The sequence below is a fragment of the Manis javanica genome, chromosome 11 (assembly GCF_040802235.1).
Source record: "Manis javanica isolate MJ-LG chromosome 11, MJ_LKY, whole genome shotgun sequence".
In the NCBI taxonomy this organism is placed as follows: domain Eukaryota; kingdom Metazoa; phylum Chordata; class Mammalia; order Pholidota; family Manidae; genus Manis; species Manis javanica.
In genome coordinates, this window is record NC_133166.1 from 118145611 (window position 1) to 118173156 (window position 27546).

General features: G+C 43.7%; 2 protein-coding genes and 1 long non-coding RNA gene across 4 annotated transcripts in view; 2 read left to right on the top strand and 1 right to left on the bottom strand.

Annotated features, from left to right (window-relative positions):
• On the top strand, positions 1 to 11968 carry LOC140844615 (uncharacterized). The gene is made up of 2 exons (XR_012123180.1): positions 1 to 9878; positions 10285 to 11968. It is a non-coding gene; the product is annotated as an uncharacterized lncRNA (long non-coding RNA).
• AHNAK (AHNAK nucleoprotein) overlaps positions 1 to 19110 on the top strand; it is a 127937-nt gene extending 108827 nt beyond the window's left edge. Inside the window, exon 6 of the mRNA XM_073217635.1 lies at positions 18989 to 19110. Coding sequence (XP_073073736.1) covers positions 18989 to 19011 — 23 coding nt within the window. The 3' untranslated portion in view covers positions 19012 to 19110. The remainder of the gene's footprint in view (positions 1 to 18988) is intronic.
• The window catches only part of ASRGL1 (asparaginase and isoaspartyl peptidase 1), a 25081-nt gene continuing 8143 nt past the window's right edge, over positions 10609 to 27546 (bottom strand). For both annotated transcript variants that reach the window (XM_036995378.2, XM_036995379.2), the window contains exons 3-7: positions 19668 to 19810; positions 18939 to 19096; positions 13791 to 13909; positions 12404 to 12514; positions 10609 to 12000 (exon numbers count right to left, since the gene is read on the bottom strand). In XM_036995378.2, coding sequence (XP_036851273.2) covers positions 11795 to 12000; positions 12404 to 12514; positions 13791 to 13909; positions 18939 to 19096; positions 19668 to 19810 — 737 coding nt within the window. In that variant the 3' untranslated portion in view covers positions 10609 to 11794. The remainder of the gene's footprint in view (positions 12001 to 12403; positions 12515 to 13790; positions 13910 to 18938; positions 19097 to 19667; positions 19811 to 27546) is intronic.

Below are 27546 nucleotides of genomic sequence, written 5' to 3' on the forward strand. Positions count from 1 at the left end.
AACAACCGCTGGGTGGGACTGAATCTGCTTCTGGCCCATCCTCCCCTGCCAAACACCTGCTCTTTTGGCCCCCTCCCTGGGTGGGGGGTGGAGGAGGCATCTTTTAAAAAAAAAAAATTTTATTACGTCATATATATAAAATAGAACCCTTATTGATTGAGGTATAATTGACACATAAGACTGTATTGGTTTCAGGTGTAGAACATAATTCAGTATTCGTATATACTGTGAAATAATTCCCACAATAATTCTAGTTAGCATCGGTCACCACACAGTTACAAAATTTCTTTTCTTGTGATGAGAACTTTTTAAGATCCACTTTCTTAGTGAATTTCAAATGTACAATACAGTATTATTATTAACTCTAGTTGTGTGCTGTATGATACATCCCGAGGGCTTATTTATTTTAAAACTGAAAGTTTGTGCTTTGGACCCCCTTCCCTATTTCACCCAACCCCAACTCCCACCTCTGGCAACCACCAGCCTGTTCTTTGTGTTTACCAGCTGGGTTTTTAAAAAATTTTTTTGTTCCACATATACGTGAGATCATACAGTATTTGTCTTTCTCTGACTGCCTTATTTCACTTAGCATAATGCCCTCAAGGCCCATCCATGTTGTCGCAGATGGCAATACTTCATTTTTTATGGCTGAATAATATTCCACTGTTTATCTATATACAGCACATCTTCTTTATCCATTTATCCATCATATGAATGTTTCCGTATCTTGGCTGTTGTGTATAATGCTGCTATGAACATGGGGTCAGATATCTCTTTGAATTAGTGTTTTTTCTTTAGATAAATACCTGGCAGTGGGTTTACGGATCATATGGTAGTTCTATTTTTACTTTTTTGAGGAAACTCCCTACTGTTTTTCACAGTGACTGCACCAATTTACACTCCCACCAACAGTGCATGAGGGTTCCCTCTTCTCCATATCCTCACCAACAGCTTATTTCTTATCTTTTGATAATAGCCAATCTGATTGCTGTGAGGTGATATCTCACTGTGGTTTTGATTTGCATTTCTTTGATTATTAGTGGTATTGAGCATCTTTTCATGTGTCTGTTGGCCACCTGTATGTCTTCTTCGAAATAATATCTATTCAGGTCCTCTGCCTATTTTTTAATTGGATTATCCATGTTTTTTTGGCATTGATTTATGTGAGTTCTTTCAGTATTTTAGATATCACCTCTTATCAGATGTATCATTTCTGAATATATCCTCCCATTCAATAGGTTGTGTTTTCATTCTGTTAATGGTTTCCTTTGCTGAACAGAAGGTTTTTAGTTTGATGTAGTCCCATTTGTTTATTTTTGCTTTTGTTACCCTTGCCTGGGGAGATAGTCAGAAAAGAAAAATTGCTAAGCTGATGTCCCAGAGTCTACTGCTTATATTTTCTTCTAGGAGTTTTATGGCTTCAGGTCTTAAATTTATGTTTTTGATCCGTTTTGAGTTTATTTTTGTATGTGGTATAAGACAGTGATACAGTTGCATTGCTTTATACATAACTGCCCAGTTTTCCCAGGACCATTTATTGAAGGCACTATCTTTTCCCTATTGTATATTCTTGCCTCTTTTGCCATAGATTAATTGACCATGTAAATGTGGGTTTATTTCTGGGCTCCCTATTCTGTTCCACTCATCCTGTGTGTTTTTGTACCAGTCTCATCCTGTTTTGATTATTATAGCTTTGTAGTATAGCTTGAAATCAGGGAGGATGATACCACCAGCTTTGTTCTGAGTTCACTGTTCTTTGTATTTTGTGGTCATACCATTATTCTTGTTAAATGAATGTGCATGATCCCCCTGTCTGGGCTCATGAACTTGGGCTCCTTCAGACGGGAGCACCCCTGCGATACACATGCACCCCATGCAGGCCTGAGACCAGCCTCTGCCTCCCTTGCAGAGTCTGAGCCTGGCTCTGCCCTCAGCCCCCCAAGTGCTACTGTCATCCAGGTGGGAGGGTGGGCTGGAGAATGTCCCCCTGCGGGGATCTTGGGCTGGTGATCTGGGGTGCTCCGGCCCTGCTCCACCTGCCTCATTCACATTCTAAGGGAGCCCTGACTCCCTTCCATCCTTCTACTGCCCCTGAGCTGCTGGAGCCTCTTCAAGAGAGCCTCACCACCCCTGGGGCTGCCCCTCTCCCTCACCGCAAGGGGGACCCCTGACCTGGTGAACGGGAGGTAGGCATGGGGGCTTCCCGGTGGACCTGCCTCCTCAGGTTTCCCCTCTTGTTAGCTTGAAAAGTCACATCTCTCCCAGCCTAGTTTTCTCACCTGAGGAACAGGCACAGCACCTGGCTGGCAGGGTCATTAGGGTTAGAGATGGGTAGTGGCAACACCGGTGGCCTGGGCCACTCCTTGTTCTGATCCTGGAATTCAGCACCCCTGTGGTCTAGCCCCGGCTCTGGTGACAGGCGTCCCTAGCCCCGGGGTGGGGTCAGCAGGCTTCCTTAGCAAGGCTCTTGCTGCCAGGAGCTGAGCTCATGGGGTGGGCTGGGCCTTGGGGCCACATATCAGTTGCTCGCCCTTTCCTGGGAGCTGGTCCAGGGACGAGGGGGGAGGCGTCTGGTTTTCATCTGGCAGCTGTCTCTAGTTCCTTTGGCATCTCAGCCTCTTTTCAAAAGGAGGAAGACACTTAACCAGTTGTGGCCCAGCTCGGTTCCAAGGAAAAAGCGTAGCCTTGCAATCCAGGAGAGCGAGGGTCACAGCCTAGCTGGGCCTTTACTGATTGACCTGAGGGAGGTACTCATTGCCTCTGAGAGTCAAGGGCCCTATTGAGAAAATGGGAATAATTATTTCTGCTCTGCCTATTCCACAAAGTAGAAATAGATGGGGAAATGCTTTGCAACCTATGAAGGAAACTGGGTTTCCCTTTGTGTTGGCATTGTTGTTGGGGGGCTCGGCCCAGGGGCCTTGCTCCCCACAGAACAGCCGCGCCTGCTAGCTGAGCACCTGGCCCACATCCATAATGGGCAAAGCAACGTTTGGGCCACGGAACAGAGGCCCATTTTAGGAGCTGCTGAGCCTGAAGGGTGGCAGAGCTCAGAAAAGGAAGGGTTGGCCCATCTGGCTTGCACGGCTTGGGAAATAACCCAATAATCATAGTTAAGACTTACTGAGCCCTTGCTAGGTATTTTCCATGTATCAACTAATTGATTCCTCTTCAAACACCTTTAAGGGTGGAAAGGCATTTCGGGAGAGGGACTGGCTGTGCAGAGGCCTGGAAAGCCTCTGAACACTGGGGGCTGTGGGGCGCCCTGCCTGCAGGAGGAGCTGGCCTGGTGGGGCCTTGGAAGCAGCCGAGCAGCTTGGTTTGATACAGTCAGCAGGAATGGAGGCTCGTGGGCGACCGAATCCTTTGGCCTTCATACTTGAGCACAGGCCAGGCCCAGCTGCTACTCAAGAGGCCCACAGGGAAGCCTTGACTCTGAGACAGAGGCTGGGCCTGTGTGGTGCAGGGGCCCGAGGTGTCTGAGCCCCGAGGACAGGCTGGGGTGGCAGCTAAGCGGCCTGGTGTGGGCCCTGCATGTACCTGCCTGCACCCAACCCAGGGAGCTGGGCCCGGGAAGGACAGGGCAGCCCTGCCTATGGGCTTGCACAGGACCTGCAGCATTCTGCCTCTACTGGCAGGACAATAGTGCCTTCCCAGTTGGAGTGCCCTGTGTAGCCTGGCCAGGGGCTGGCCCGGCTGGGGAGGGGCGGCAGGGCAATGGCCCAGTGGTCAGAAGCAGGAAGTAGTGCTGGGAACTCTTCTCTCAAATAAAATGAAGCCGCCTGTTTTCTGCAGCACATCCCAGCAAGGACTTTGGGTGGGGAATGCTGGGTGTGTGGTGGGGGAGGCTCAGTCTGGCGGGGTGCCACGTGCACCGTGTCCTGGCCATTTCTGCTTGGGACAGTTGACAGATATGCTGTAATTTCTTTCCTTTCAAATTTTTTTATTTTATCATATGTACATCACATGGTTCAACAGTCCCCTCATCCCCCACCTCAATCCACATCCCTTTGGTAACCACTGGTCACTTTTCAGTGTCTGTGAGTCTAATGCTGTTATGTTCCTTCTGTTTTGCTTTGTTTTTATATTCCACAAGTAAGTGAAATCATATGGGTTTTGTCTTTCTCTGCCTGGCTTATCTCACTCAGCAAGATACCCCCTAGCTCCACCATGTTGTTGCAAATGACAGAATTTCTTTTCTTTTTGTGGCTGAATAATATTCCATTGTGTGTATTTACCACATATTCTTTACCCATTCACCTATTGATCGACACTTTGGTTGCTTCCATATCTTGGCTATTGCAAACAGTGTGGTGGTAAACATAGGGGTGCATATATCTTTTTGAATCAGGGATTTTGTTTTCTTTGGGTAAATTCCTAGGAGTGGAATTACTGGGTCTAATGGTACTTCTATTTGTAGTTTTTTGAGGAATCTCCATGCTACTTTCCACAGCAGTTGCACCAATTTGCAGTCCCATCAGCAGTGTAGGAGGTTTCCTATTTCTCCACACCCTAGCCAGCATTTATTATTTCGTCTTAGTCAGGATAGTGGCCATTCTAACTGGTGTGAGGTGGTATCTCATTGTGGTTTTAATTTACATTTCCCTGATGATTAGTGATGTGGAGCATCTTTTCATGTGCCTGTTGGCCATTTGTATTTCTTCTTTGGAGAAGTGTCTGTTCAGGTCCCCCACCCATTTTTTGATTGGCTTATTGTTTTTTGGGTGTTGAGGCATATGAATTCTTTATATATTTTGGATGTTAACCCCTTATCAGATGAGTTGTTCATGAATATATTCTGTCGTACTGTGGGATGCCTTTTTGTTCCGCTGATGGTGTCCTTCGCCATTTGATGTAGCCCCATTTGTTCATTTTTTATTGTTTCCCTTGCCTGAGGAGATGTGTGTTCAGGAAAAAGTTGCTCATGATTTTATTCAAGAGATTTTTGCCTATGTTTTCTTCTAATAGTTTTATGGTTTCACGACTTACATTCAGGTCTTTGATCCATTTTGAGTTTACTTTTGTACATGGAGTTAGACAATAATCCAGTTTCATTCTCTTACATGTAGCTGTCCAGTTTTGCCAACACCAGTTGTTGAAGAGAATGTTTTTTCCCCATTATATATTCATGGCTCCTTCATCCTATATTCAGTGACCAGAGATGTATGGGTTTATATCTGGGCTTTCTATTCTGTTCCATTGATCTATGGGTCTGTTCTTGTGCCAGGATCAAATTGTTTTGATTACTTTCTCTTCGTAGTAAAGCTTGAGGTCAGGGAGCACAGTCCCCCCAGTTTTATTATTATTTCTCAGGATTGCTTTGGCTATTCAGGGTCTTTTGTGGTTCAATATGAGTTTAGAACTATTTGTTCTAGTTCATTGAAGAATGCTATTGGTATTTTGATAGGGATTGCATTGAATCTGTAAATTGCTTTGGGCAGGATGGCCATTTTGACAATATTACTTCTTTCTATCCATGAGCATGGGATAGATTTCCATTATTTGGTGCCTTCTTTAATTTCTCTCATGAGTGTCTTGTAGTTTTCAGAGTATAGGTCTTTCACCTTGGTTAGATTTATTTCTAGGTATTTTATTCTTTTTGATGCAATTGTAAATGGAGTTGTTTTCCTGATTTCTCTTTCTGCTAGTTGTTAGTATATAGGAATGCAACAGATTTCTGTGTATTAATTTTTTATCTTGCAACTTTGCTGAATTCAGTTACTAGTTCTAGTAGTTTTTTGGTGAAGTCTTTAGGGTTTCTATGTATAATATCATATCATCTGCAAATAATGAGAGTTTGTCTTCCTTACCAATTTGGATGCCTTTTATCTTCCTGTGTTGTCTGATTGCTGTGGCAAGGACCTCTGATATGCTGGAATTTCTAAGGAGGACAGGGACAGGGTGGAAAGGGGGTTGGGAGTAGCGGAGTGGTTAGTCATATGGCATCCAGGGCATGACATCTGAGCAAAGCCAGAGATAAGATGAACAGAGATGTCCAGGAAGACTGGAGAGGCAGGGGGCAGGAGGGCCAGATCTGGTCTGAGGTCAGCGGGGAAGCACGTGGACCCACACTGAACAGGCAGGCTGAATGGGCCCAGGGGAAGGGAGGGGAGCAGACAGAAGGGAGGAAGGGAAGAACCTCTTGGTCTTTCTCATTTGTTAAAAGATGAAATACTTGGTGTCTGAATACAATGTTGGAGACAGAGGTCAGGAGTTCAGCCTGCTGGGGACTGGGGACTGGTGCACAGTGGAACATTGTTCTCCTGGGCAGTGGAACCCTAGCCTTTGTTCTCATTCCACCATAATAGCTCTGGATTTGGTGTGAGACTGGCGTCTGCCTGTGCTAATTAGTAAACACAGTAGCCCCTTGAACAACATGGGTTTGAGCTGCGTGGGTCCACTCATATGTGGATTTTTTCCAAAAAATATATGGAAAATTTTTTGAAGTTTTGTGACAATTTGGTAAAACATTTTCTTTTCTCTAGCTTTAAGAATACAGTACATAATACATATAACATACAAAATATGTTACTCAACTGTTATTGGTAAGGCTTCTGGTCAACCGTAGGCATTAGTAGTTAAGTTTTGGGGGAGTCAGAACTTATACATAGATTTTTAACTGTGCAGGGGGTCAGTGTCCCTAATCCTCATGTTATTCAAGGTCAACTGAACAATACCCTTTGCCCAAGGGTCACTGGGGTGGCTCTTGTTCATTGTGCGGTGAGGCAGGCCTTGGGAAAGGTCAAAGGTGAGTGCGGTTGGGAAGGGAAGTGACCTGGGAAGAGCGAGGCTTTGAGCAGGAAGGGTGTGGGTGAGTCCTTTCCTGGTGGCTGCACAGGGCAAACTACCTCCCCACCTGCTCCTCTGAGTTCAAGTTACTCTTAGCCAAATTTCTGGGTGGGGCCTTGTACTTCTGGCACAACCCACATCCCTGTCCCCATAGCACAGTCCTGTCCCCAACAGCCTGACACAGTGGCCCTTTGCTGCAGAGGGGACATCCACATTTGTGTCTGACATGGTTGGCCTGGTACCCAGCACCCCTGTGGTATATTCTAGCCTAATGCTCATCTTATCCCACAGGAGGTAACCTGCCCAACTGGGAAGGTGGGACAGTGCTAGGCACCTGGCCCTAATTATCTCACAAGTCAGAGCCATTAAAAGAGGCACGTAATCACTGATCCAGGTGAGGGCAGGATTTTGGACAAACCTATTGTCAGGGATGCTTTTGAGAAAACAGGAGAACTTTGAATATTGACTGGGTATTATATAATGTGGAAGTTTATTGACATGGAAAGGTGGATGTTAACTGGAAAAAAAGCTTTATGTATGATATAATCTCATTTTGTGAAAAATACTTACAATGTTTAATAGATGCTAACAGTGAGTAATATTCATTAGGTGATGGGAAATTCCTCCCCACCTTTTTCTTATTTTTGTGGTTCTGTTTTCTCACACTTACTTTAGAATTATTTTTTCAAACTTCTACAATGTATATACACCTTTTGTTGTGTTAAAAGTTTACTTTTAACTTAAAATGTTTAGTAAAAATCTTCCCCTGCAAGATAACAACCCAGGGCTGCCTGAACCGAGGTGTTCCTTAGCCCTATGCAGTGGGAATCCTTTTCTCCTTTGCTCCCAGCCATAGCTTAGAACCCAAACCCCATCTGAGTTCTGTACAGGATCCATAAAGCACTGATAATTATATAGCAAAAAATATAGTTAACTCTGAGATGATCAGTGATTTAAAAGAGAAAAAAATCCTAGCTTAGTTTGCCCTATCAACCCAGTCCATGCCCACACCACACTGTCTGGAAACCCAACTTCATTTTAATAATGGGTTGGATAAAAGGTACAGAATTTGAAGGATAAAGTTAAAATGTGCTGTTTCTCCCTGCCTCCTGCGGGGGGTGCTCTTGGGGAGGCCCCTACTTAGGTCTCTGTGGGCACTGGTGTCAAGGGTGGTCTGCTGAGGACTGTCACATCAGGGACACAGGACTAAGGGACAGGGAGGCTGGGATAAGCCTCTTTAACCTGGAGTGGCCTTGGAGGAAATGTCAGTTTCTGTGGGCCTTTATCTTTCAAAAGGGCAGAGTCATGCCTGTCTCCCCTCACACATCTTTGGCTTCTCACAGCAGACAACTCCACGTGACCGTGGTTCCTCTTTCCGGTGTGTGTCTGCGGGTAAGGCAGGAAGGCTGCTTGCCCATTAGAGGAACTTGGGCTCTGGATGGAACCACTAATGGGCACCCACACCCACTCCCAGCCCAGCCCTGCCTGCGTTCCAGGCCTAAACCTCCTGCAACCCCATTTGCAGGCCTGGTTTCACCTCTGCCCTTCGGGCCAGCCCCCATTCCTCTCTGGGTCATGCCTTTCCCTGTGCAGAGCAGAAGAGGATGCCTGGCTTTGTCCCAGCTGGACAAGCTCTGAGGGGACAAGGCCTCCCTCGTCACCGAAGCCTGTTGGTTTCTGCGAAGACGAAGGCCGATGGGAGCACTGGGGAGGGGGTGGGCTGCAGGCTGCAGTCCCCCAACGCCACCACTTCCGCCGGGGACCTTGGTGGATTGAAGTACATCCCATTCCACCTTTCTTTGACTTCATATTTATCATCTCTTATGCTACAAAGGAATATGTCTAGAAAGGGCATTGTTTGGAAAAATCATTTATTGAGCAACAGCTACAAGGGCAAGGCCATTCCTGTCCAGGACCTTTCTTTCTAGCTCAGGGGGGGCTGCCCGCAGCACCGCCCGCCAGGGTGGCACCATCTCTGGGCTCTGGGCCCTCTGTGTGCTCCTTATTATTCCACCATTTTGGTGAGTTTAGGCCAAATATATTTTATGTCTCCCTGACTGGAAGGGGCAACCGAGGGCTGCCTGACTGTGCTCAGCCCTGGGCCCCCACATCTGGCAGCAGGCCTAGAGTACGTTCAATTGTTTTAAGAGTCAAGAGAAATGGTTGATTTTTATGAGTTCTACGGTGCATTTGCTATATTTGTTTTTTGGACAATTTTGCTCTAAAACAAATTATAGTGTTTAGATAAAAATGAAGGTTAGGAAAAGGAACCCACTTTTGGTTCCACATTTTCTGTGTAGATCATTCTGATCTAGAGTCAGGAGGAATCATCTCCCTTTTGGGCTGTTGAAACCCTTGGACATTTTATAGTTGGCTGCCCTCTTGTGGTAGGAAGTGATACAAAGATCGCCATCCGCTTGGACGTAGCACCTTGCTCAGGAATTTGAGTTACAGAGGCCGCTGGACCATGTGTGCAGCAAAGGACAGCCACCTCTGCTGATGGATTCCCAGGCTAGCGGAGGTGACTGCACAGACCCAAGGTCCGACGGCAACAATACACACCTTGGGTTGCCCAAAGGGGTCAATGTGCCCTTTCCTAACTGGGCTGCCTGACAAAAGAGGTCAGGTGGCCTGTGAGCCTCCAGCTCTTTGATAACTAGACTCATTTTCCTTGTGAACTGACAGAGCCGATTAGTGTAAAACAGATGTTTCAACCGGCCTCCCTCTTCCCTTATCTGCTTAGTGATCACTATCTTCTCCAGTCTCTCCTCTTCCAACCCCTAATATAATTCTGCTTTGTCCCCTGGTACAGGCTGAATCGTGTCCCCTCAAAATCTGTAAGTTGGACTAACCCCAGTACCTCAGAAAGTGTCTCTGGAGGTAGGGCCTTAGAAGGGATGATTAAATGAGGCCTTTTGCGGAGCCCGAATCCAGTCTGACTAGTGTCCTTGTAAGAGGAAGGCTGGCCACAGAAATATCTAAAGGCCATGGGAGGTCATGGTGAGGAGACGGCCATCTGCAAGCCAAGGAGAAGCCCAGAGGAGAAACCAACCTGCCGGCACCCTGACCTTGGACTTCCAGCCTCCAGAGCCGTGAGAAAACACTTTTCTGTTGTTTAAGCCACTGTCTGTGCTATTTTGTGGCTGGCAGCCCTAGCAAACGAATACATCTGCGAACAAAATACTTGTTTCTAAAGGCCAGTTGTTGTGTATTGAGGTTTTCAAGGACACAAGAACAGATTTCCTCCTGGGCTTGGCCACAGTTTCCATATTTGTTCACAGTATCCCTGAGATAAATACTGAGCAGGTTTCCTTTAATTTAATTTAATCTTCATAGCAATCTATTTGATAGGTAAAAATATTCTTAGAAGTTAACTTGCCCACGTGCACCCTTCGATAGCTCAGCTGGTAGAAGTTAACTTGCCCAGGACCACCCAGGCAGCAGGGAGGGGCAGGACTCAACGCAGTTCTGCCTCCACGTGCCGCCTCTTCTCTTTAGGTCAAGCAGCCGACATGGGCCCAGGGAGGGGGTCCTGGGACGGGAGCTGGAACAGGATGGCTGTCCGGAGTGAATAATGGCAAAGTGCAAGAAGACTGAGCCATAAACCCTGCTTGCAAGTGGTGCTTCGGTTTCTTCCTTAACTCATTCAGAAAAAGCCGGTTCTGGAAACTCCTACATCCACTCCACGAGGCAGGATGTATCATCAGGCCCACAGCCCACCCTATCTTGGAAGGTCTCTTTAGTGCACCAGTCTGAACTAATGGACCAAGGGGAGCTCATGTACACTCTGGTCTTTGTCAACAGTGACTCCTAACCACACTGTTACTCTTTCAAAGTATACTTTATTAGTGGCACATGGCATTTAAAGTTAAGCAATTCCTTTCCAGAGAGAAGGTAGGCCCTGACAGACTAAAAAATTGAGCATATATGTCACAGCAGACGTACCATTTCTGGTATAAAGAGAGATTGATAGGAAAGCTCTCCATGCTGGCCACGCTGGAGACAGACACAAGCAGCTGGGGGACCCACAGCGCTGGGCAGGACCAGACGCATCAAGTCACAGCTCATCTTTCCGCTCTGGCCCTCCCTGCCCCTCCCTGTCCCAGGAGAGGCGGGGAGGCCGGGTGCCAGCGCTCACTACATGGACCCGGCGGGTCTGTGACAGGTGGAGCCTGGCTCTGACCAGCCACATGGGCTGGCAGAAAAACGCTCGGTGAGCGGCTCACGCGTGAGCCTGGGGAAGCTTTCGGCCTTGAAGGAGCTTCGCAAGGTCTATTGTGACTCTCAGCACCAGATTAGGGAGCTCAGATTACCTTAGGGACCTTTTAAAGCATCTGGAAACATGTCTATATTAGTAAGTCAGAGAAGATCTGAATTTATTTGGAAAAACCAATTAATCTATCTCTCATGAATTCTTTTGCCCATGTTCTTCTGACTCAAAATGAACTGTACATTCTGCAGTTCACCTGGACCTCTCCTTTAGGCTCTGCTGCTCCTTTTACTTTTAAATGCCCCCACTGGGGCCTTCCCCTCCCACACTGCTCCTCACTGGGTCCTGCAGAGAAGTTTGCCACCAAGAGACCCCAGAGGTTGGGCTCCTCTGGATCCCGCACCGCTGCCAAGCCTACTGCTCCTGTCACTGCTGGGAGGCTCCCAATCCAAAAGGCACTCCCTGCTCTGCGGCTGTTTCTGTCGTGTTACGAACATGTCGTTTCTTCTTTCTAATGAACAATAGTGGGGACTGTTCACGAGAAGGCTGAGTACAGCTTGTCATCTTCACTAACCCTATTTTGACCTCAGTGTGGGCATTTCTCTCATCATTCTGACCTCAACTGAACCCAACCCAACCCAACATTCAGATACTTATTGATCAAGGCAACAAAATGAGCAACAGACTGCAGAATTTTTCCATGTCCAGATCTAACTGGTGAAGCTCAGCCTCCACACCAGGAAACTGGACTTTACCTCCAATCTAGCGTCCAGCACACGCTCCTCCTAGGGCAGGACTTCAGGGCAGGTCAGTGACACTGGTGTCATCACAGTCGGTTCCAAAGTGCAGCTTGCCACACTTCACGGCCGCCCAGGGCATGCATTCAGAGGTCCACTTTACTGTCCAGTCCCCTGCTTTGCTGACCAAGATGACACCACCTAAACCTTTGAGCTTTGACTTCATATAACCCAATGACATGTCAGCAGCCTCTTCTAATGTCTTTCCTGAAAACAGGGAAAAGTTGAGAAACAACACATTATTGGGAGGAATCGACGGGAAGGTCACCTGCAGCATGAAAAAGCAGAGCTAGGTAACAAAGACTTGGCAAATGGCTTCTGCTTGAATGCCTTGAAGGGGAGCCCCCTCCTGTCTCTGAGACAGGGCCTGGCATCAGCCTAAGTGGAGTTGCCTTTTCTCCTGCAGCCGGGCTCCGAGGCTCTCCACTGCCCCCAGATACACAAGGCAGACGTATTCTAAATGCTCCTACCCAGATCCTAGCAGGAGTCAAACAGTGTGAATGACCTGAGAGCAACCTCTGGAGCTAACAGTAGACGGATGCACTTCTCCACCTGCTCACAAATACTTCTAGTCATGCATCTTTGGACATCATGAACGTGTTCTGTGTACCTTGTTCTACGTGGAAGAGAGCGAGCCTGGCCAGATTCACCTTCAGGATGCTTTCCCCATGCCCGGTCGTTGAAATGGCTCCAATGTCATTGTCGGCATAACCTCCAGATCCTGCTCAGAAAAAGTGGTTGGTTCTGAGCAGCAGCAGTCAAGAAGTCTTACAAGTCTACTGTGGTATCAATATTAAATCCCAAAGATATCTGACCTGATTGTTTATAGTTCATAATGCGTGATCAAAACCGAAAGTTTCTGTGATGACTGCCCTTGTACTGTTCACCATGTAACTTGTTCACTATGTAAGAATTTGTTCTCCATGTAAGAACTTGTTCGTTATGCTTCAGAAGATTGGAGACTAACGAAAATTAGGCTGGGGGTGGATTAATGATTGTGCATTGAGCATTGACTCCCCTATACAGAATTTTATTGTTGTTAACAACCATTTGATCAATAAATATGAGAGATGCGCTCTCAAAAAAAATAAATAAATAAAAAAGTACAGACTTCCAATTGTAAAATAAATAAGTAACCAGGATGTAATGTATAGCATAAGGAATATAGTCAAAATATTGTAACAACTTTGTATGGTGATAGCTGGTAGCTAGAATTATCATGTATATAAATGTTGAATCACTGTGTTGTACACCTGAAACTAATGTAACACTGTGTGTCAACTACCCTTCAATAAAAAATAATTATCTACAAAAAAAAAAAAAATCCCAAAGAGTGTCAAAGTGTAGATAATTGTCAGTAGCCATGACCTTGGGATGCAAAGGTGGGCCAGAAATCAGGATGAAGGGAGCCTTGGGGGGAGGCCTGACCTCTCATGAAGCAGCCACAGGATTGCCTCTCCTTTGTCCCAGAGCTCACTTATTAGGTGTGCATAGGGTGAAACACATACAACCATCCCACCGCACCACTCACCCAACCCTGGGACCAGGCAGTGTGTTTCAATGTTAATAATGCCCTTCCATGCCACTCAAATCTAGTAACTGCAAACTTAAATTCTCAGTTTCCTTAGTTTCTTAACATGAGCCCATGCCCGGGAAGAGGTTTCATGTACTTAATGCTTTGGGAGTAAGTCTGCAGAAGCTGAAATGGGGGCTACAGAGAAAGAAGGAGGAGGCATCACGGGGTAGCCCGGGGGCAACTTTAGCAGCCCCATCTCCCTCCCCACGTCATCCCAAAGACACGCGCCCCAGGACACGCCAGGTGCCCACCAGATACAAACACCTCAACGTGGTGCCCTCCAAAACCCTTCCAGCCTGCTGTGTTCCCAGGCTCTGCGGCTGCTGCCAGGAAGGAGGCAAATGGAGAAAGGAGGGCAGGGAGTGAGAATGAGAGCTTGAGGACAGCGCGGAGGGCGGCAGGAGTCAACCACCAAGCCCACCTATGCAGGGCGAGTCCCCGACGCGGCCCACCATCTTGTTTACGAGGCCCCCGGTGGAGGTTGCATAAGCCACGTTTCCTTCACTGTCCAAGGCAACAGCACCCACAGTTCCCAAGTTTCTGCCAAAAGAAAACAGAAAAAAGTCACTCCCCCAAGTCATGATGCGGCTTCGTACCACTTAAATACCCACATTGTGTGTTCACAGCAAACGGGACACCTTTTCATTCCAACATTCGTGACTCACAGAAATAGCAAAGGAAGCCTGTTTGCTCTGCTCAATAGGTCAGATTGCCAGGCCTTCCTTTAAACCTCAGCTTTGGAGTACATCCAATCCAGCACCATTTTCCAGCTCTGGGACTTGACAGTTTTATTCTCAATGTCGCCTTTCCCCAACTATAAAATGGGGACAAAAAAAATGGAGTGCATCTCAGACTTCAGCGTGCGTCAGGATCCCTGAGTCCACCCTGGACATCCTGAGCTGGAAGGTACAGGGCGGGACCCAGCATCCCGCATTTCTGACAACCTTCCACGAGATGCAGATGCCGCCCATTCAGAGCCCTTTGCCCAGTGCTTGCTGTAAAGATGAAATAAGTTAGTTTGCCCCTAACAGTTGATTATAAACTTTCAAGTAGAAAGGTTGAAGAAAGTGTAGAGTAACAGCCACACACCCACTACCCCGATTCTATAATGAACTATATTTGAGGCCTTATTGTAAGTGCCAGGACAGCTGTGAGCTACACAGACAACGTCCCTTCTCCTGAGGAGCCTGCATTTGGGGCAGAGGCTAACGGCAGTCAGTTTCAGGTCTCGTTTTATACAGCAACAAAGATGCTGACAGCTGCAGCAGCGTGCGGGAGGGATGACGGGAACACTGAGTGACACAGGGCCTCCCGGAAGGGGTGTGGTGGCTGGGGAGAACGCTCTGGAAGCAGGCATGATTGCTACATTCATGGAGCTTCAAGGAGGCCATTGTGGATGGAGAGAATAGAGCAAAGGAGAGGGCGAGGGAACCCTGATGGGAGGAGTGACCAAATGTCTTGGTTCCCCAGGACAGGCCTGTCGTATGCCTGTTGCCCTTTTACTCTCAAAATGAAGTTCCAGTTTGAACATTACTTAAAGGGCGTTGTACGCGCTTTTATTCTAAGATGGGAAGACCCCAGAGAGTCTGAGCTGAGAAATGCCACAATATGAGTTAAGGTTTAAAACGACCATTTTTCTCACTCCCCGAACCCACCAGTGCTCCATGCCACTAGAACAATCCACCAGGGTGGCTAGAATAAGACAGTCAAGTGTGGGCACAGGTACACAGAAGCTGGAATCTAACCCATTACTGCTGGAAGTGTAGACGGGTGAAACCCCTTTGGAAGACCAGTTGGCAGCACCTACCAGAGCTGACTCAGCCATTACTCTCCTGCATTTCTGTCCCACAGAAACGTGAAGATATGTTCACGAAAAAGTGTATAAAAATGTTCATAGCAATACTGTTTGTAGTAATAGCAAACTGAAAACGACACATATGTCCACCAAAGGCAGAATAAATAAACCGTGATACATGCACGTAGTGGAGTACTATACTGCCATGATAATGAGCTAGTGCTATATGGAACACATGGGTGCGTCTCAGAAATGTAATGGCGAAAGAAATACAAAACATGAAGCAAAATTCTTAAGAAACTCTAGGTGGCTCTGTGTCTCAGGGTGGGGCACACCTTCTAAGTTTCTAGTCTTACAGACTATACTGAATAGGCAGATGCATATTTGATTACAAATAAAACTACCCTTTCATATGGCAAAAATACCATAAGCAAAAAAAAAGCAAGATTAAAAACAGACTTGGAAAAATTATTTTAATGGAGAAGTCTTGAGATCTGAAGAGGACAAAATTGCTGAAGAGAAAAAATGTTCATAGGACAAAAAAAGGCAAATTAACAGAAAGGAATGACCGACCCATAAACAAACACAAAATGCTCAAACGTGTTAATAGTCAGGGAAGAGCAAATGAGAGCAGAAAAATTGTCCTTCTCACTTTAGAGAATGAAAGAGGGGCTCCCCATCACGGCTATGGCAGGTCCACCCCAACATCTGCAAGAGTTGAGGCAAGAATACAAATACAAATGGAAGCCCACACACCGTATGCTTAATATTTACCAGTTATAGTATGTTCTACTCTCTTACTGGGATAAAAGTACCTTGAAAAATATTGTAATATTACAGTTTTCACATGACTGAAAGTTGACCAACTATCAATGCTGATTTGATTACTACTGTGCACATCTGGGTCCTTGGTTGACTAGCTGGTGATGGCTGGATGCGTGAAAAAAGACACACATACACATAACTCATAAATTATGTATTCATTCCATAAAATTAACTAGGCTAGCCTTCAAGGGGCAGTATGCTCTTATAATCAACATTTCCATACAACATGCTTTCTACTGACAAAATGCCAAATAAGATAACCTTTCTTGAATCAGGGTGGATCTTAGCAAGTTTTTAATTTTCATTTGGAGGAGGTTTGCTCTGCTGAGGCAGTAGCAACTGTAATAATCAATACAGTTCTTAGAGCAATACTTAGGTTTGGAAATGAATCGTGATTTTGACATAACCACACTCAAATGCTATATGGGGTTACATGATATACTTACCACAGAAGACACTGCCAAATATTTAAAATTTGATCATATAAATCACAATCACTTATCGTCATCATTTTTATCATCTCTTAAACAATGTTAGATCCTTGCGGAGTATCTTCTTTCAAATTGTAATGCTGGTATATTAAAAAGCAAACTGCAAATAGCACTATGTTGTCTGATTTTGTTCACATCTCTCTTCAAATGATATTATATGCCAATATACAAATAAACAGAAACACAGCTCTTTATAAACTGGTTTTAGGATTATTTACATATAAATCTCCTTCAAGTCAGGCAAATTATTTTTGTTTCATTTCAATTTCCTTATATTTTATTGGAATGTGGTTGTTTTTGCATATTTTACATGCAGTTTTGTTTTTGTTTCTCTAAACGTGAAAAATGTTTTAGTCCTCTTAACAGTAAAACAGCCATACTCATTTTATTTTATTTTATTTTGGTATCGTTAATGTACAATTACTTGAACATTATGGTTACTAGACCCCCCCTATTTTCAAGTCCCCATCACATACCCCATTACAGTCCCTGTCCACCAACATAGTAAGATGCTATAGAGTCATTACTTGTCTTCTCTGTATACACTGCCTTTCCCGTGTCCCCCCCTGCTACGTTATGTGTGCTGATCATAATGACCCCTTCTCCCCCTTCTCCCTCCCTTCCCACCCAGCCTCCCCAGTCCCTTTCCCTTTGATAACTGTTAGTCCATTCTTGGGTTCTGTGAGTCTGCTGCTGTTTTGTTCTTACAGTTTTCTTCTTTGTTCTTATAATCCACAGATGAGTGAAATCATTTGATACTTGTCTTTCTCCACCTGGCTTATTTCACTGAGCATAATACCCTCTTCATTCATGTTGTTGCAAATGGTAGGATTTGCTTTCTTCTTATGGCTGAATAATATTCCACTGTGTGTATGTACCACATCTTCTGTATCCATTCATCTACTGATGGACACCTAGGTTGCTTCCATTTCTTGGCTATTGTATATAGTGCTGTGATAAACATAGGGGTGCATATGTCTTATTGAAACTGGGCTGCTGCATTCTTAGGATAAATTCCTAGGAGTGAAATTCCTGGGTCAAATGGTATTTCCATTTTTAGTTTTTTGAGGAACCTCCATACTGCTTTACACAGTGGTTGAACTAGTTTACATTCCCACCAGCAGTGTAGGAGGGTTCCCCTTTCTCCACATCCTTGCCAACATTTGTTGTTGTTAGAAATATTTTGGATGGTGGCCACCCTAACTGGTGTAAGGTGATATCTCATTGTGGTTTTAATTTGTATTTCTCTGATGATTAGTGATGTGGAGCATCTTTTCATGTGCCTGCTGGCCATCTGAATTTCTTCTTTGGGGAACTGTCTGTTCAGATCCTCTGTCCATTTTTTAATTGGCTTATTTGCTTTAAGATTCAGGTGGCCTTTGCTTCCGAGACAGAGCAAGAGATGTGGAAAGCATTTCCCTGGTGGTCAAATGGTGTCAGTCACAGAGTGGACAATGAGGGCTATGGGTCACGCTCTGCCATTGCTCAGTGGCAGACAGGCCCCAGTGTCTGTAATAAACCATCTGCCCTGTGCATTTGTGATGATGAGGGTCCCCTGAAGTGCAAGGCCCAGGGCAGGAGCACTTCTGCCTACATCTAAGAGCAGTACTGGTTGGTGGAGATACGTCTTCTTGCAGAATTTTTGGAAAGCAATGTGGCCACATCAATGAACCACTGGTAAGCAGCCCCATTCTTGCAACTATGGCCTATAGATACTACAGCACCCCTGGGAAGGTTATCAATAGCTACCAGCACATGGCCAATCCTGCAAAACAGATTCTTAACTTGGGGACACACCTGAATCACTTGAGACACCTACTCCTAGCACACCTGCCTGGCTTCTCCACTTGAGAGCTATTAAATTTGATTCTTTAGAGAACTGGCCTAGACATATATATATTGAAAAAGCTCCTTAGATCATATTAACATAACCTCTGACTAAATCTTATGAATCTCAAAGAAAAAGCATTCAGAGTTAATAGATTATATTCCATTATAAACTCCCAGTCCATGTTCAAATCTTATTTTTCAAATTTTGCTTTAAGTAAGGGGACTTTTATTTGGGATTTTGAAATCCATAATGCAGAAAAACATAGTTCAGAACATATGATTCATTCAAACTAAAAGAGTTGTACCGATTTCTCTGGACGATGCAAGAGTGCTTAAGCAAGTTCATAGGGTAAACTACGTCATGGAGAACTGACTTAGTCTACGTAAGATAAACCGATCGAGAAGCATCCCGAGTTAATACACTAACACAAGGCATTCTTTGATTTACTATTCATAGGAGCAATAAATGAGGTCACATTTAAGAATCAAAGGAGCAGTTTTCCATCATTTAGTGTGAATTATTTTGTTCAAAACATGGAACTTACTTAAGAAATGTGGATAATCAGGTGTTTGTCGACCTTTCACTCTGCAATAACTCCCCAAAGTGTCAGCCGCAGGAGGTACTTACTTCTGACAGCCTGGTTTCTGAGCACGTTTCTCATGCTTCTCTTCTTCTAGGCGCTTCATGTTTCTCTCTGTGACCAGCTGCTGTCCAGGAACCGTTGGAACTCCCATGGATGCTGCAAATTTTGCTGCCCCTTGGCCAGTCAGAAAGCAATGAGATGTCTTGAGCCAGAAAAAGTGGGAAAATGGTCAGTTTTTTTGAAAAAGTTGAAATCGTTTTAACTGTTCCAACTGTGTGGAAATAATTACTTCTTTCTGGATACAAAGTCTCAGAAATGCAAATCCCTGTCTTGCTTTTCCAAATGTTGAAAAAAGCGTGGTTCTCTGAGTTTTTTTATTTTCAAAAAACCAAAGAATGATGGAATATTAATAGGAAAGTGGCATATGACCTTAAATTTAGAGAACTCAATCCATTTTTATTTAACACGTGCTGTTAAACAGTTGGTCTGTTCAGTTTCTGTGCGTTATGTTGTATGCGTTGAGTGGATGTTGAAGAAAATACAAGAAGATAACGGGAAAGCAAAGTAACCACTAGTCAAGTGATTACTAGGCAAATTATACCATCAACAATCAGAGTCTTGGCTTATTTAACTTAAATAACATTACTTCTGTTATTTTATATAATTTCAGGAGAAGAGTGATCTCAAGTACCTCCCCCCAGTCAGAGCCCTTTTAATCACTGATGTACAGCATTAACAATTCCTTAGGAAAAGGAGGCTTTAGTCACACCTACCTGTTCCATAACGAGCCGTGCAAGTTTAATGGGATTTGCAACACAGCGGACTGCAGACACAGCTCCTGCAGACAGGTCTTTTCCATTCATGATACTAGCATCCATTTCAACTTCACCATTTACGTTCAAGACAGACCCATGACCTAAAGCAAAGATGACGAAAGCAAGAATTAAGACTTTAGAAATGGCTTCCAAGTTTCCTCTAAGCTGCCTCTTTAATTCATCCTCTATTCCATTGCCAGAGGAACATTCTTAAAAACACAAATCTGACTTGGCACCCCATTACCTACAAAATAAAAAGTACGAAGCCCTTCCTGATTTGGCCTCTGACTTTTTCCAGCTCCACCTCCTCAGCTACATTTTACTGAAGTATTAGGTTTCCCTGAAAGTAGCACAAGCTCTCACTACTCTGTGCCCTTGCGTGTGCTGTTCTCTTTACCACTAGCACTTTCTCCAATTTTCTCTGCCTAGATAACGCCTATAAGTCTAGATATTCTTAACCTCTTTGTGCCTATTTCCTCATTTGTAAAATGGGTAAGAACAAAGCTCAAGAATATTTAAAAGGTAATAAAAATATCCAGCACCAAAGAAGGTAAAATTTACGATGTCTGGTATCCAGTAAGAAATTACCAGGCACATGGACCCAAGCAGAACTTTCAGAGATGAAAAAAAAGTCTGAAACAAAAAATACACTGATGGGAATAAAACCAGATTAGATACTGAAACATAAAAGATGAACTTGAAGATACAGTGGTAGAAACTATCCAAAAACAAAAAACTGGGGAAAAAAATGAACAGAGCATCACTGAGCTCAGGAGCAATTTTCAAGCAGCTCAAAATATGTGTTCTTGGGGTTCCCAAGAGAAGAGGCGAGACAGAGGGACAAGAAAATCTTCAAAGAAATAATGGATAGAATTTTTTCAAATGTGATGAAAACTATAAATTCAGATCCAAGAAACTTAATAAACTCTAAGCCAAAGAAACATGAAGAAAACTACACCAGGCACATCATGATCAAACAGCTTAGTGCTAATACGAGAAAACCTTAAAAGCAGCCAGAGAAAGATACATTAGGTTGAGAGGAAAAGATAAGAATGATAATGTACTTCTTATCATAAACAACACAAGCCAGAGGACCATAAAGCCCCAAAAGAAATAATTTGATACCCAGTGAAAATATCTTTCAAAAGCCAAAAACAAAGACTTTTTCAGACACACAAAAGCTGAAAGAATTCATCAGTAGCATAAGCACAATACAAGAAATGTTATATACGCACAATACAAGAAAGAATAAAGGAAGTCTTTCATGCAGAAGGAAAATGATATCAGAGAGCAATCAGGATCCAAACAAAGGAATGAAGGGCACTGGAAATGGCTAGTATGTAGATAAACAGAAATAACTCTTCCTTTTATTTTTACAGTATCTTTAAAATATAACTGTTTATGTGAAAAATAATAACAAGGCATTGGGCAATATGTAACATACACAGAAGTAAAATACATGACAACGATATCCCAAAGGCTAGGAAAGGGGAGACAGAAGTACGCTGTCACAGGGCTCTTGCACTGGGCATGAAGTGCAATGTTACTTGAAGGTGAACTGTGATAAGTGAACTATAAATCCTCAACTCCTAAAGAAGCCTAACTACTAAGCTACCAAAGAAGGTAAGATGGAATCGTAAACAGCGTTCAATCATTCCAAAAGGTGACAGATGACAGAAAAGAGGAAAAAGGCACAATGAATAGATTGGACAAACAAAATAACTAGCAAGATGATAGACTTACACCTCACCGTATCAATAATCACATTAGACATAAATGATCTAAACATCCCAATAAAAAGCAGAGATGGTCAAACTGTATAACAAGGTAAGATACAGCTAGGTGCTGCATGGAAGAAATCCACTTTAAATATAAAGACATAAATAGGTTAAAAGTAAAAGAATGAAATTATACCATGCTAAAGTGAACCAAAGGAAAGCTGGAACAGCTATATTAATATTGAGTGTAGTATACTTCAGAATAATGTACCTAACAACAGTTTCAAAATACACAAAGCAAACTGATAGAACTCGAAGAAGAAATTGACAAATCCACAATTATAATTAAAGACTTCAATACTACTCTCTCAGTAATCAATAGAATTAGACGAAAATCCAAGATTCAGAAGATCCACACAACAGTGTCAACCAGCCTTACCTCACTGAGGTTCACCGAGTTTTCCATCTGACAACCCCAGACACATTCATTTTAAGTGCAAATGGGATATTTACCAAGACAGACCAAATTCTGGGTGAAAAAAAAAGAAACCTCACAAAATTTAGAAGAATGTAAATCACACAAAGTATATCCTTTGATCATAACAGAACTAAACTAAAAATCAGCGACAAAGAGATATTTGGAAAAGCCACAAATATCTAGAAATTAAGCATTACACTTCTAAATAACCTATGGTGCAACGAGGAAGTCACAAGGGAAATTAAAACATATCTTGCATAGAATAAAAATGAAAAGGCAAAAACTTGCAGGAACCAAACAAAGAAGGACTTAAAGTAATATTTAAAACATTAAATGCTTGTATTAAGAGAAGAATAGCTTCAAATTAATGATCTAATAGGGAAAAGAATTGCATATTATTCCCTTTAAGCTGAAGTAAGGAAGTCATGAAGAGAAATCAGGGAAATTCAGAACTGAAAATGAGCAAGAGGAAAAAGAAGAAAACAAAAAAATCTACAAAAACTTCCCCAAATCCCAAGCTAGTTCTTTAAAAAGAGCAATAAACTTGGTAAACTCTAAATAGGTTGGCCAAGGAAACAAAACAAGAACAAATTACAAAGATGAAGAATGAAAGTGGGAGCCTCTCTACTGGCTCTACAGACATTAAAAGAATAAAAAGGGGAAAAAAAGAATAATGAAGTGATTTTATGCCTATAAATGCAGCAAAATAGAAACATTCCTTGAAAGACACACTGAACAAAGCTCAAGGAAGAAATGGATAACTTGAATAGTTCCATACATATTAAATAAATTGATATCTTCACTAAAAATTTTCCATCAAAACAAAACAAAAACAAACAGAAGGACTCCAGTCTCAGACGGCTTCACTGCCACATTTTACCAAACATTGAAAAAAAAAATTACCAGTCTTATACAAACTCTTAAGAAAAAAAGGAGCAACACTTTCCAATACATCCTATGAAGTCAGCATTAGCCTCTTACCAAAACCAGAGAGATGTTACAACTATGGGCCAATATCCACCATGAACACAGATGCAAAATCCTCAGAAAAAACACTATCAAAGCAAAACAGATAACACATAACAACAAAGTGGTTAGTCCCAGGGATGCAAGCCCTGTTCAAAACTCAGGAACCAATCACTCAATCAAATCAATCAAAAAAATCGATCAATATTTACCATTTCAACAGACAAAAGAAGAACCTTATAGTCATCCTCATAGATGCAGAAAAAGTATTTGACAAAATTCAACATCCATACATTATAATAAAAATCTCAGGAAACTAAGAAGAAGGGAACTTCTTAACCTGATAAAGGGTATCTATAAAATCCTACAACCAACACCATACTTAATGGTGAAAGACAGTGCTTTCCACCAAGCTTAGGAATAACACAAGGATGTTTGCTCTCACCACTCCTATTCAACATAATATTGAGGGATTTAGCCAGTGCAATAAGGCAAGGACTTAATAAGGAAATAAAAGGCATAAAGACTGGAAATGAATAAAATCTTCTGTAGATAACACTTACTATACAGCAACAGTAATTAAGATGGTGAGACAGTCCTAGATCAATGGAACAGAATAGAGAACTCAGGAACAGACCCACAGAAATACACAGTAAACTGATCTTTGACAAAGGAGCTGTAATATGGTGATTTTTACTAAATACATATTTTGGTTTCTGTTCAAGGTTCCTGGCTTACAGTTCCCAAAAGCCTTGGACTAAGGGATACGAGCCATGGGAACACCTATTGTTATATTTGGTCTTCTGTCCTCAGTTTTACAAATTGCTTCAGAGCCATAAAGATGAATGAATGTCTTATGCAAAACAAACTGCTTTTAACCATAATAGAGTTTCTGTTAATGAGGAGACTCTTGGAAATCCCCTAAAGATGAAGTGGGGGGACCAGTTGCTAGGGTAGCAATCCATGAATACAGCTTTAGAACTTTCAGTCCCACCCAGGATTTCCTGGAAGGGGAGGGGAGGGAAATTGAGTCGATCACCAATAGTCAGCGACTTAGTCAGTACTGCCTATGTTATGAAACTTCCATAAAAACCCAAGAGGATGGGGTTCAGAGCGCTTGCAGGCTGGGGAACCAGAACACTTCCACATGCCCCCATGCCAGGCCCCAAACTCCAAAGGGACAGAAGCTCCTTTGTTTGGGACCTCACCCTGTTACCTCTTCATCTGGCTGTTGATTCATATCTTTTAATATCCTTTGCAATAAACCTGTGATTTAGTGAGTGAACTGGTTTCCTGAGTTGTGTGAGCTGCTCCAGCAAATTAATGAAACCCCAGGAAGGGGTCCTGGGAACCTGTGGTTTAGAGCTAGTCTGTCAGAAGCACAGGTAACAACCTGGACCTGTGATGGCATCTCAAGCGCAGGGAGGTCTTGCGGGGATGAGCTGTTCACCTGAAGCTGTCTCCAGGTAGCTGGTGTGCGAATGGAGCTGAGTTGTTAGGACACTCGGCTGCTGTAGGAGCCTTGTTTGGTGGCGTGGGAAAAGCCAAGCACATTGGAACGGGTGCAGAATCTTCAGAGCAAAGTCAATGCAGTGGAGCAAAGATAAGTCTTCTCAACAAACGTGCTTGAACAACTGGGCCTCCATATGCAACAAAACGAATGTAGACACAGACCTTATACCCTTCACAAAAATTAATTCAAAATGGATCATGGACCTAAATGTAAAGTACAGAATTGTAAGACTCCTAGAAGATAGCATAGGAGAAAATCTAGATGAACCTGAGGTTTACTTTTTAGATAAAATACCAAAGGCATGAAGCCTGAAAGAAGAAATGGTTAAACTAGATTTCATTAAAAATGAAAGAATGCTGTATCAAAGTGCCAGGAGAAATGAAGAGACATGCCACAGACTAGTAGAAAGTATGTGTAAAAGGTACGTCTATGTCTGATTGAAGGACGGTCATCCAAATTACACAAAGAACTCTTAAACTCAACAACAAGAAAACAACCAGCCTGATCAAAACTTATAGATGTCACATTATACGTAGTTCAGGAAGAGAGTGGATACTTACAAATCACGTAATCCTAAAGACTCTTTGATAACTTACAAAATTGAATTGTAGGGAGAATAAATTAACTATTTGAAGTTCTAAGTAAATACTGCTCAACCTCAGTGGAAGCAAAGGACCATTATATGGCTGCTAATGTAACTAAGTCTTAAAGAATATTTCTAGCATTCAAATCTATAAGTTCAATTTTCACAGTGTTGGTTTCCAGTAAGTAAACTACTTCCTAATAAACTAAGCATTATGAAAGAAGTTTTAAACATAAAGTGAAATCCATGTTCAAATATGAACACAGTATAAACAAAGACGATGTGTTTACACTCATAAGCTGCGTCGCAAGGGCTGATTATTGCCACCTAGCTCAGTAACTTCTAGGAGTCAGTTTTTCGGATGAAGTTCCCAAACAATTCTTCCAGGGGAATACTACAGAGGCTGCCAGAAATACTGTTTGCTTGTACTGACCTCAGCTGGCAAAGGCGGATGGAAAACAGAGCTCGAGGTGGGCTGTATGTTGTTAAAAGTTCCACCTTTCCCCCTAAATCTTTGATTTCCTTCTTCTCAGCCCTACTCTCTTCTCCCTCAATGTGCTGAATGTCAGACACCTGGGAAATTAGAAGGGAGACGCTCAGAAGGCAGGCTTGGTACAGAGCGAAAGATGGAGAACTAGCAGCTCTGCTTTCCTAATCCATACTTCCCCGGTTCATGCAGATGACTCATCCTATTAGCTCAGAGACGGTGGGGGGACCAGAATGGCCTGCTCCAAATGAAGGTCCTTTGGGAACGAGTGGGGGTTTGTACGCCAAGAGGGTCCCAACCACTAACAGGCATACAGTTTAACAAATCCCCCACTGAAACAGCGAGCTGCTCCCCCTGCTGGCAAGGGCAGCATGTAGTAAATTCTGCTTCAACAACCACGCAGCCACACTGATTCTGTAATGTCTTCCTATGTTGACCACTGTAACTGCCCTAGTGTGTTTTAAACAGGATTTAAAAACGTGCGTAAATGCTGAACCACCATCTCGTACACATGAAATTAAGATTGTACATCAACTATACTTCAATTAAAATAAAGACAAAGTGCTGTCATGTTTCACTGCATGGTCAGGCGGACTTGGAAAATTTTGCATTGAGTCTTAAAGAGTTCTTGGCAGGGGCAAAGTGACTGAAGAAATACTCAGTGAATATTGGATGACGACTGAGACTGGTTACGATCTGGAATTCTTTTTCCGGACAGATGGTGAGTAGGTGGTATAATTCCAGAAAGTATTTTAATCCTTAGATCATAGGTTTTTTATTTTAAAATAAAGAGGTAAATTAATGTGTTCCGGCAGTTACCTAACTTTTTAGTGCCTTATTTTTCTATTTGAGAAACGAGCATAATAATTATACCTAACTCACAGAACTACAGTACAGATTTAAATGAATTAAATCATGACCGTTGCTTGGTACATGGTAGAGACTCAGTAGTTATGATGGTTTACTCCTCTGAGGACTGAGTGAAAGAAGCCAACCACAAAAGAATACACTCTGATGAGGGCATCTGTATAAAATCTACACAATGCAAATTAATCTACGACAGAAGCAGATCATAAGATGCCTGGTGCTGGGGATGGCGGGGGGAGGTTAACTTCAAAGTGGCATGAGAGAACCTTTGGGGTGATGGAAATGTTTTAAATCTTGATTACACAGGTGCATACACTTTACAAAGTATAAAATGGGTACAGTTTATGGTTGCAGTCTACCTACCCCCAACAAAAAGATGTGAAAAAGCCTCCTGCTGGATAGATCAACTTAAAGATGGCGAAATAGGAAGGCAAGATAGAAACCTCCTCCTAAAAACGCATAGAGGAGGAAAATACGGCAAATGCAACTAGACCTGAAAACGACTTGAAGACTGCAGAACAGACCCCTTACACCTGAGGAAGAAGAGAGGACCGCACAGAAAAGGGTGAGGCGGCAAAGCCGAGACCGAGCTGAGTCCTCCTGCCACACCAGGCCACAGGTGGGAGAAAGAGCAGCAGAGTGGGGAGGGATGGGAGCCCAGGAGGGCTGCACCCCTGGCCCTGGAGATCTGCTCTGGGAGCACGAGCCCATGTAACACTGGATTCTAGTAATTAGTGGGGTTGGACACAAGCGGCAGGTGGAACCCTCTGGGAGGCTGAGACCCCAGCCAGTGTGCAGGGCAGGCACGCTCCTCCAGTCCTGAGACCCAAAGCAGAGGTGGTGCCAGCAGTGGGAGGGGTACCAGAGAGGACGAGGGATGGACAGAAGAACTCTCAAGAGAAAGAGCAGGTGGAGGACACCGTCCCAGCCCTTCCTCAGCTCAACAGACAGGGAACTCTTGGGAGATCTGGACACTCCATGCCTCTTGCTGGCAATGCAGCCCTGAGGCACTTTACCGCACACTACCAGGAACCAACCCACTTGGCCCAGTGGCAGCAGCATAGGACTTTGCTGCCGGCAGGCAGAGGGAGACTCTCCCAGCTTGCTTGGCTCTGCTTCAGCCCAACCGGGAGGTGCCTGCAGGAGCCAGCCCCAAGAGCTCCTTCCCCCCTGTGGGTGCCCAAACCCGGAGCTGTGTGTTGGGCTGGGGCACATCGATCCGCCC